We start from the raw sequence: 10,286 nt of genomic DNA, 5'->3' as shown, positions 1-10,286 counted from the left end.
GGATGTAGGTGTGGCCCTCCCCTCTCCTCCCTCCAGACTCCTGCTCCAACTGCCCACCCCCAAAGAGGCCAAACTTTTTTTTTTCTTAAAACATGTTTACTCCCTTTAACCCAGAAACTTCACAATCAAGAGGACAAGTGGGGAGGGGAACAAAAGGGGGCCGATGGGAGCGTTAGGGGGGTGGCTGTCGATCCTGCGCTTGCAGAGCCGAGGTGGGGGAAACCGTCTTCTTCCGTTCGCTTTCCCTCCCCCACCGCTGCGGGCCGGCCTGTGGGTGGGGAGGGGGCGCCCTCAGGGGCACTTCCGCTCCACGCACTGCTTCCCGCCCTCCTCATATTCCTGCTTGGAGATCCACATTTGCTGGAAAGTGCCCTGGATGGGTGGGGCGGGAGGGCGGTCAGGGAGGCCAGGAGGGAGGGAGAGCAGGTTCCCCACACTCCACCCATGGAGGTTCGGAATCTTCCCCCTCCCAAGCCCACATCCCCCCACCCCCCCCGCAACCACCAACTTGCCCCATCTCCCTGTCCCCTCCTTCGTATTCAGAAGGCGGATACCCGCTTCATACCGTTCAGTCAACGATGCATTCACTGAGCATTTACTGAGCACCTGTCAGTTCGGAGCCCAGGGCGGTTCGAGCTGGGAGGTGGACCTTCCAGCCGCAGGCCAGCGAACCTGCGCTGCAACACTCCATATCCCCTCTCCACCAGATACCCTGTCACTCCATCAGGCCTTACATGCCAAGTCTCCCTCCTTCCCAAGAAAAATCTTTCCTCCACCCTCCTCACCATTCCGACACCACCTAACATCAAGGTGGGGATGATGTCTTTATTTTGGCACCCCACCCCACCCCCCACCCCCCGTTGAAATAGGGTCCGCCAGCCCTGGCACTTTAGACTGTACCATCTCTATGATCACTTGCGTCTGCCTGAAAGTCAGTGTGTGTGTCCCTGTTTCTGGACACACCTTCCTGGACCATGTCACCTCTCCCTTGACTTCTGCTTACTGTGCCAAAGCCCCACCCTTCCCACCATCTCCAGTTTCCAATGCAGAGCTCCCTGCCGAGTTCCCGACCCAAATTCTCAACTGTCTTTCGGACAGCCTCCTGGTCCTCAGTGTCTCCTGGAACCTCACTCAGTCAACATATCCATGACTGCTGTCACCATCTTCGCCCAGCCCTGCCTCAAACCTGCTTCTTTGGTCTTTCTCGCCTTCTACAGTTGCCCTGTCCAAATCCAGTGGCCCCTTGCCACGTGGAACACTTGAAATGGAGCTATCGAGCACTTGAAATGCAGCTAATCCAAGATGAAATGTGCTCTCGGTGTCAAATCTGCACTGGATATTGAAAATAAATCCAGAGGATGTGAAACATCTCACATTTTATACTGATTGACATACTGATAGTACTTTGAATAAGTAAGTGTGTTAGTCGCTCAATCATGTCCGACTCTTTGCAAACCCATGGACTGCAGCCCACCAGGCTCCTCTGTCCATGAGATTGTCCAGGCAAGGATACTGGAGTGGGTCGCCATTTCCTTCTCCAGGGGATCTTCCCAACCCAGGGACTGAATCCGGGTCTCCTGCACTGCAGGCAGATTCTTTACCTGGGTCTCATCCTTGACCCCTTTCCTTCTTACCTCTCGTATCCAAACGGTGCTCACATTCTCAGTCAGACCTCTGATAAGCTCCCAACCCTCTCTCCCCTACATCCACTCTGCTGGCAACCCCGGGGCACAGTGGAGACCGCGGTAGCCCTCTCCAGCCCACTCTCTGCTCTGTAGCCCAGCTTGTGTGCTTAGTCGCTGAGTCATGTCCGACTCTGTGTGACTCCATGGACTGTAGCCTTCCAGGCTCCCCTGTCCACGGGGATTCTCCAGACAAGAATACTTGAATGGGTTGCCATGCTCTCCACCAGGGGATCTTACCAACACAGGGATCAAACCTAGGTCTCCCGCATTGCAGGCAGATTCTTTGCCATCTGTGCCACCAGGGAAGCCCAGGTGAGCTTCCTCAACTCTGGCCCCACAGCACCTACACCCTGCCTGTGGCCTTGCCTGGCTCTCCCCTGGGGCCACACACGCTCTCCTGCTTTGCCTCCTGAGTTCTCACTCTTCCATCTCAGCTTGAAGGTTCCTTAGAGGCCCCTCCTGATGCCTGAATGAGATCAGGTCTTCCTTTGAAGGAACACCCCACACTTTGTGGTGACCTTCTGTTTGATTGTCTTGGCTTCCAGACTGTCCCCAAGCACGAAGGCAGGGATGAGGTCGGGCTGTCTGTCCAGGCACGCAGGAGGCTTGCCACGACTGTGCAACTGACACTTTCGCAACCCTGAGCTATCTTCGGGGGGTCAGTCTTCTGTCACTCTGACCCTTGCTTCTGTCCCTTTGGGGGCACCGCCTCTAGCTGATATCATCCTTGTCCTGTCATGACCCTGCTGTCCCCCTCTGTGTGGCTGACACTCATCAGATGCAGTTTGCATCTTTACCTCTCTGCTCAACGTCTTGCCCCCGCCCCAGCAGCTGCTCCAGACTGAATTCCCCACCTACTGCCGCAGAACCACCCTGACTGCTGCCTTCGGTTTGTCGCTTGCTCACCACCCTATGCCCACTGCTACCCATCCCGTGACTCTAGGACAATAGAAAGAGCCTCCCGCCAAGGTCCCCTTGAATTCAGCTCATACCCCCATCCCCAAAGTCTCATGTCGGACATAACCTTCCCAGTCATGCCTGTGGCCATCAGATCCCCTTGCCCCAAACCTCTAGGGGCTCACCCTGGCACACAGACCACCACAATCTCATCCCAGCCAACCTGTCCAGCTTCCTGTCCTCCACTCCCTGCTTTGTGTCCTGAGATCACATTCACCTTTCTGGGAGCACTGACTGCCCTTTCATAAACAATGAGCGAATGAGGTGGTAGGCAAGGCGGTGGGGCGGTCTGGATCTACCCCACATTCAGCACTAGGCCAGGGCCCTCCCCTCTCACCAGTGAGGCCAGGATGGAGCCCCCAATCCAGGGGCTGAACTTGCGCTCCATGGTGCTGTTGCTGGCGATGAGCTTCAGCCTCATGCTCTGGGAAGAAAGAAGGGCTAGGGGAAGCAGACACCTGGTTCTGGGAAGTGGGAAGGGACAGGGCTTGGAGTGGCGAGGCCATAGCGGGAAGGAGCCGCTTTGGTGGCCAGAATACTGGCTCTATGGAAGGAGGAAGGACTTGGTGCTGAAGGGCTGGCCCAGCGCCCTGGCCGAGGGTGGGCTCCTACCGGTGGAGTCTTCTGGGAAAGCTCTCGATTGAGCCTGTCAGTGAAGCCCTGCAGGAGCGTGTTCCCACCGGTGACAATGACACTGCCGTAGAGGCCCTGAGAGCAGGGAGAAAGAGTGAGCGATCAGGGCACAGCCCTGCCCTGGCCCCCACGCCCCCGCTTCTCCTGGACCCCTCCACCCAGAGGCAGGCTTGGGCCTCACCGGACGAATGTCAATGTCGCACATGCCGATGCTGGTGGTCACCACGTGGCCCACCCCTAACATGGTGTTCCCCGACAGGCCCTGTGGAGAAAGGTGACTGGGCTTTGGGCCCTCTGTCCCCTCTCCCCAGACCCCTGTCATCCTTAGCTTCCCCCCAGCCCCGGGACCCAGGGACTCCAGCCAGCCCCACCTTGACATTGGAGGGATCAAACAGGCCCTCAGGGATGCGGAGCCGCTCTGCACCGTAGTCTGTGTTGTAGCCGTTGGGCATCTCGTAGTGCACTGTGGGCATCTGCGCAGCCACCCTGCCCAGGAAGGAGTGAGATTCTGCTTGGGGTGCTCCCGAAGGACCAGAGGACCCCCTGAGCCCCAGGCCTGCCCCTTTCCCACCCGCCACCCCAGCTGTGGGCCCCACTCACTGCTCATCGTAGGGCGAGTCTGAGACCTGCAGCACGGAGGCCTGGAAGTCCTGGATCACCTCCTAAGAGCCCAGGGATGTGGTGAGGGCTGGGCCCCCCACACCTGCAGGGCCCCCCCCCACCTGCAGGGCCTCTGTCCCTCCCCTCTGCTCATGGAGGGGAAGGGCGGTGAGGGAGGGATTAGGAGCTGGAGGGGTGGTTTCCGGGAACCCTCTCCAGTGCCTCACATTGCACATGTAGTTATGCCAGGACTTGGAAACCTGGGGTAACTTTTCCTTCTTCTTCCAGTTTGGGGGTGCGCCCTCCCGTACAGGCTCCTGTAGGGGCACAGCCTGCGATCACCCTTTGCATCCCACACTGGCCCAACCTGCCCTGTCCACACCTGCCTCCCCAGCACTTGCCAGCTCTGCAGCTAATGGGCACCGGGTTCTCTGTTCTGTTGCCCAGAAAAGGTGTTTCTCCCCCTTCCCTATTAGAGGAGAAAGAATGGGGAGAGCCCACCCCATGGATACTGTGCACGCAGTGGGTACAGAGATCTAAAAGGCCTTGGTCAGATTGAGGGCTTGGAGAATCCAGTAGGAAGCCAGACCTTAAGGAAACAGCCTTTTACTGAGCCATGTTCCATGTGCGGATCCCTTGCATGCAGGGTCTCATTTAATACTTGCGGCAGTCCTACATGTAGTTTTTCCACTTTGCAGGGGAGGAAACTGAGATTTAGGAGCTTTAGTCTCATGTTCTAGGTCACACAGTCCTTCTGTGGCAGAAGCAGACCTTGAACCTGGGTCTATTGGAGCCCAGAACCCACCACACTGGCCCTCATACACACATCCTTCTAGCAGTTGGCTGGGGGACCTTGGCCATGTCCCTCAGCCTGTCTGGATCTCTGATGCCTCAATTGCAAATCGAGGGCCCAGGATCCTCTTGGGGCCTGGGTGCTCCCCGCCCTGATATCTGATGGGTCGGGGGGTTGACAGTCATAGGGTTAGTGCCCAGGACATCCCAGAGGCTCCACCTTGGCTGCGATCATGTAAGGTGGGATGATGTCAATGGCCATTTCCTGGAAGAGCTCTCGGCACTGCATGGAGATGAAGTCCCCTGCCAGGGGTGACTTGACAATGCCTGGAAAGGAGGGGGTGTCACTGCCTGGTCCCTCAAGGTGCCCCCGACCCCTATTGAGGCCCCACCTTGCTGCAGGACGTAGCCATCATGCACTGGAATGGCCGTTGTGTGGGTGGCCCCACTATCCAGCACCAGACCTGTGGAGCGTCCGTTTGCAAAGCTGGTATGGGAGGGGTAGGTCAAAGAGCCAGCAGCAGTGAACAAGGAGGCTGGAAGCTGATCTGGCCTACTCTCCACTTTCCCAGGTCCAGCCCAATCCCAGTCTGCAAATCTCCTCTTCTGGCTTGTGACCCATTTGCTAGAGAAAGGCAGCTGAGACGGTTTGCCACTTGTTTCTTCTCTGAATCACACTTTCTTCCTCTATTCCTTTCTTCTGAATATCCAGCCTCTCTTTTTAGTCTTAGTTCTATGTCCCATGGGATCCCTGAAATGAGGGTCTATGTAGCCCCAGTGCCTGGCACAGGGTACAATGCAAAGCTGATCCTTTTAGAAAAATAAATGGGAAGGGAACATCTCAGTGTCATGTACCCTTCCCTTCTCTCTCCAGCCCCAGCCCCCGTTGTCTACTTGTCCCAACTCTCCACGCTCAGCCTGATCCAAGGAATGGGAAAGGACCACTGGTCTGGCCACCCCAAGATACAAAGCACTCAGCTCCCAAGGGCTCTTTGCACTAATGGGGCTTGGGGGTGGGGGGTTCTGCCCATCCAGGATATTTATCTCCATAGAATCAAGCCCAGCCTCCATCTCAGTGCACCACAAACTCCACCCTGATTCTCCATTCTCACAGAGCAGCTTAACCCAGAGGATACGCAGTAAGCACAGCTGTCTTGCATAAGAAGAAAGCAGGAATGTTGTACTGCTCAAACATCAGCTCTGTCAGCTTCTCCCGTTTGGCTCGTGTGTTCCACTGGGGAGAAAGTGCAAGAGGGGAAGTTTCAGGAAATGAAAGGCACTAATCTATGTATACACCTTCCACATACACAGACCTGTTTTGCACTGAGGACAGAGGTCAGGTCCCTTGACCCTCATAGGTCTTTAGAATGTTGAAACTATAAAGAATTTGAAATATCACAATTAAAACCCAACTGAAGAAAATAAAACGCAGAGAAGGAAGTTGGCCAAGATCACACAGAAAGCTCTTGGTAGAGCTGGGTCTAGAGTCACAGTCTCTGGACTCCTAGCACAGTGCTTTCCATTGTGCAATACACACTTCAGGCAAACCCTGCACCCCCCCCAAGACCCCAGTACATCCCTCTTTCCCACTCTAATCCTCTGAGATAAGAAAGCCGAAAAGAACATCTTTCTGGGTAAAAATGTTGGATTGAATACAAACGTTTACATTTATTCTCTCCCAGGCTATGCAGACAGTCGTGTTTGACTCTTTGTGACCCCATGGATTGTCTCTTCTGTCCATGGGATTTTCCAGGCAAGAATACTGGAGTGGGTTGCCATTTCCTTCTTTAGGGGGATCTTCCTGACCCAGGGATTGAACCTGCAACTGTTAAGTCTCCTGCCTTGGTAATATAGTCTCCTGCATTGCCGCTGCTGCCACCTGGGAAGCCACCTCCCAAGATCCCAGCAAAATTATAATAAACGGAGAATTAAAAAAGAAGAAAACCATAACCCCACAAAAGTCAACAGGCACATAAAAAGATGCTCAACATTTTTGGTCATTAGGGAAATGCAAATCAAAAGCACAATGAGGGAGTTCCCTCATGGTCCAGTGGCTAAGACTCTGCACTCCCAATGCAGGGGACCTGGGTTCAATCCTTGGTCAGGGAACTAGATTCTACATGCCACAACTAAAGATCCCACAAGTTGTAACATGTGCTACAACTAAGACCTGACACAGCCAAACAGATAAATATTTTTTAAAGATGAGTAAAAAGTAACATTCATGGGACAGGAAAGAGCTCCTGGAAAATAAAAATAGAGGAGCAGAAATTAAAAGCTTTATAGAAGAGTTGAAAAATAAATTGAGGGAATATCTTGGAAATTAGAGGAAAGAGATACATAAAATATAAAAGATGAAAACATTAGAAGAAGACCAGTTTAGGACGTATAAAATCCAAATAATAGGATTTCCTAAGAGAGAACAGAGAAAATTGAAAGAAATAAATCAGCAAATAAGTAATTAAATTTTTAATTGAATTGAAAGACATAAGTGTCCAAATTAAAGAGACACATTGAGTGTCCAGAGCCATGAAAAAAAATAAACCAATATAATACTGTGAAACTGTAAAACACTGAGGACAAAGTGAAAATTTTATAAACTGTCAGAAACAAAAATAATTTACATCAAAGGATCAGGAAGTAAATGACCTTGCCTTTCTTAATGGCAACAGTAGATGTTGGAAGAATTGAAGAAGTACCTTCAAGATTCCATAAAAAGGGATTTCCCTGGTGGTCCAGTGGCTAAGACTCTGCACTCCCAATGCAGGGGGCCTGGTTTCAATCTCTGGTAAATGCATGTCACAACAAAGACTGAAGATTCCATGTGGCACAACTAAGACCTAGCACAGCCAAGTAAATAATTTTTTAATAAAAAAGTTCCAAAGAAAAATTATTTCCAACCTGGAGTGTTATACCTAGCTAAACTATACATCCAAGGTTAGACATGCAAAGTCTCAAAAATGTTACTTCTTATGTCCTTTCTAAAGCAATTACTGGAAGATGTGCTCCATGAAAACAAGGGGAAAAAATCAAGAAAAGAGTCATGATCCACTGGAAACAGGACTTGTAATACAGGAGAGAGGTGCAGTGTTTTCTTAAGATGAAGGTGAAGGGAGAGGTCAGGATTATAGCTACATCTTCTTCAGAGAAGCTAACTAGTCTACAGCAGAGCAGGTCGGTAGGCTCCCGGAGAGATTTCTTGGAGATGAAACTGATGGAACACCTAAAGCAATTAATGTCTTGAGGAAAGATAAAGATAACTGATGAATAATTTCAGGTCACATTACTAAGTAGATAGAAAATGAAGAAAAACAGAAACAAAGAAAATTTTCAGTGCTACAGAAAACAAATAATTGCACAAGAGAGGAAAATAAATAGTTTATTGCCTGTCTCAGGCCTGATTAGCATATATGATAATAAGAGTATAAATACTGAATCTTAAAAAAAAAAAACTCTAAACTGCAACAGTACTTCAAATAAGAAAAAAAAATGTGTATGGTGTGGGTTGGGGAGGAAAGAGAGCTAAGTGCTCATTTTCTATAGTGGGAAACCCATAGATAATACCTAGAGCTAGAAAAATTCACAGTGATTTATGATATTTAGAGATATAAAAGGTAATGGCAAAATAAAAGCTAAAAGAAAAGCAATTGTCTCTGGAAAAGGGATAATAGAAGGAAGAGGCTATGCATGGCAGTTTATAAATAAAATTGATTCTATATAGGTGTATATAACATCGACCAAAAATTTCAGTTAAAAGGTCACACGGGGACTTGGGGGGTGGGGCATCGTGTAAGGATGACTGGCAGAAAGGCAAGTGGAGAGAGTGGAAGAGGAGGCATGGAGACTAACCCAGGGAGGAAGGAAAGTGGTTGAACCTGACAGAGTTGGAAGGAAAGTTTGAAAAGCAAAGAAAGAGAAGTAATCACTCCTCTTGAGGAGAGGAGTGGCTTGAGGAGAGGTGAATGGCCCACTCCAGGGCTGGACTAGGGGCTGGACTATGCACTTACCGGGGCCTCTGACATGAGCACTGGGTGCAGGTTTGGCTCAGACTTGACATGCTTGCTGTAGGTGTGATCCAGGATTGCACGGAAGCACTCCCAGTCCTCAACTGGGGCCAGGACATCAGTGGAGAGATGAGGGTGGGCAGGCAGGGGTCCAGAAACAGAAAGGAAGGAGGGAAGCCAAGTCCAGGGGAGGGGAAGTGAGACAACGTCCAGCAGAAATCCCCCCTTTCCCAGGAATCTGGTGGACCCTTGTGAGAAACCAGGCAGCTTTGGGAAGTAGTGAGGGCATCCCTGGGACTTGGGCAGCTGCAAGGAATACTCCGTGAATGTGGGGTCCTGTGCCCCGGGTTGTGGGGTGTGGGTTCTGGGTCTGTGTCAGGAGCCGGTAGTGGGGGCCCCATACTCATGCCATTCTTGAGGGGAGACATGACTTCTGCTCCATCTCGAGGCACGTGGAGGGCGTTGGTGTCGATGTGAAAGATTTTCCCTTTCTTCTCTTTCTCCCCCTCCAACTCCAGCCCGCCCCCCTCCTCCGCGGCCAGCAGCCCCACCGTGGTGGGGAAGTCAGCCTGGAGTGGGGCATGGACAGGAGAGAAAGCCATATCTTACAGGGCCCTCAGCCCACCCCCTGGGTTTACTCCCACATTCCCGCTCATCAGAGCTTTTCTCTGGGCACTGAGAGCCCTGGATGACTGGGAAGCCTGGAGGGGAGCCCTAGGATTTGGGCAGAGGGCTGGAAGGCTCACCTTGGGGCAGTCCTCCCCAGCGTACCCAGCGCGGACTGAGAAGGAGCCAATGTCAAAGACCAGCGCCCCCACCTCATCTGTGCGGGAGACAAACTTGTGAGGGGTTATCTCCCAAACTCTCTCTCCATGGATTGCTCCGAGAGGAGATCCCGGCAGAGCCACCTTCAACCCGGAAGGGTCAGATGGGAGCTCGGCCAGGAGTTCAGGGTCCTGGGAGTGGGAGATCAAGACTCCGAAGTCCCTTTCTGCCCAGTGGCCCTGTTCCTTGCCTGGCTAGAGGCCGGGCGGAGACGGGTTGAATGGTGGAGAGGTTGGGCCGGGTACGCGCAAGCATTCCGAGGAGGGTCGAAGGTTGGAATGATGCAGGACCCAAACCCGGGGCTGGAACCGCTCGAGCGCAGACGTGACAGGCCCCAGGGTGCCCAGAGCTTGGGTTGCATGGGTTCGGGGCGCTGGGATTCGAGCGAGGCCGCGCCAGGCTGGAGATCCCGAAGCCCGAGGCTCGCTCACCTCCGCCGTAGACGCCCCCGCTCATAGTGCCCTCTCAGCGCTGCTCGCGGCCCGTGGGCGGCGGCAGGATCAGCACCGAGGCGGCCGGACAGCTCCCGGGATCCCGGGCGGGGCGTGGCGCGGGACGGCCAATCTGGAGGCCAGGTCCCCCGCCCCCAACGGCGCCGCCGATTGGCTGAGAGGCGAGACAATAACCCGGCCGGGGGCCGCTGCTTTAAAGGGCCAGCCACCTCAACCTTAGGTGGCGGGGAGGGGATTGAGGGGAGCGAAGAGCTGGAGGCTGGTTCTAAGGGACAGGCTGGAAGAGAGCAGGACTACACAAGAGATTCCTTGTCCATTCGAAGACCTGCGGGGTGATT

General features: G+C 52.9%; 1 protein-coding gene across 1 annotated transcript; it reads right to left on the bottom strand.

Moving 5' to 3' along the window:
* On the bottom strand, positions 75-10,060 carry ACTL6B (actin like 6B). The gene is made up of 14 exons (XM_018040358.1): positions 9,928-10,060; positions 9,418-9,494; positions 9,075-9,240; positions 8,675-8,775; positions 5,804-5,901; positions 5,060-5,154; positions 4,888-4,994; positions 4,103-4,192; positions 3,876-3,937; positions 3,647-3,761; positions 3,457-3,537; positions 3,255-3,350; positions 2,980-3,066; positions 75-372 (listed from the first exon to the last, which is right to left on the bottom strand). The coding sequence occupies exons 1-14, from the start codon at positions 9,950-9,952 to the stop codon at positions 292-294; spliced, it is 1,281 nt and encodes a 426-aa protein (XP_017895847.1). The 5' UTR covers positions 9,953-10,060; the 3' UTR covers positions 75-291.

This window comes from Capra hircus, chromosome 25 (genome assembly GCF_001704415.2).
Source record: "Capra hircus breed San Clemente chromosome 25, ASM170441v1, whole genome shotgun sequence".
In the NCBI taxonomy this organism is placed as follows: Eukaryota; Metazoa; Chordata; class Mammalia; order Artiodactyla; family Bovidae; genus Capra; species Capra hircus.
This window is presented reverse-complemented; position numbering and strand designations above follow the sequence as displayed.

Bases quoted from the DNA above. Each gene is read 5' to 3' on its own strand.
- ACTL6B (XM_018040358.1), bottom strand. From the start codon at position 9,952: ATGAGCGGGGGCGTCTACGGCGGAG. The intron at 3,067-3,254 runs GTAGGAGCCCAC...CTTTCTTCCCAG, and splicing joins TTTCCCAGAAGACTCCACCG to AGCATGAGGCTGAAGCTCAT. The intron at 373-2,979 runs GTGAGAGGGGAG...CCACCCATCCAG, and splicing joins GCTCCATCCTGGCCTCACTG to GGCACTTTCCAGCAAATGTG.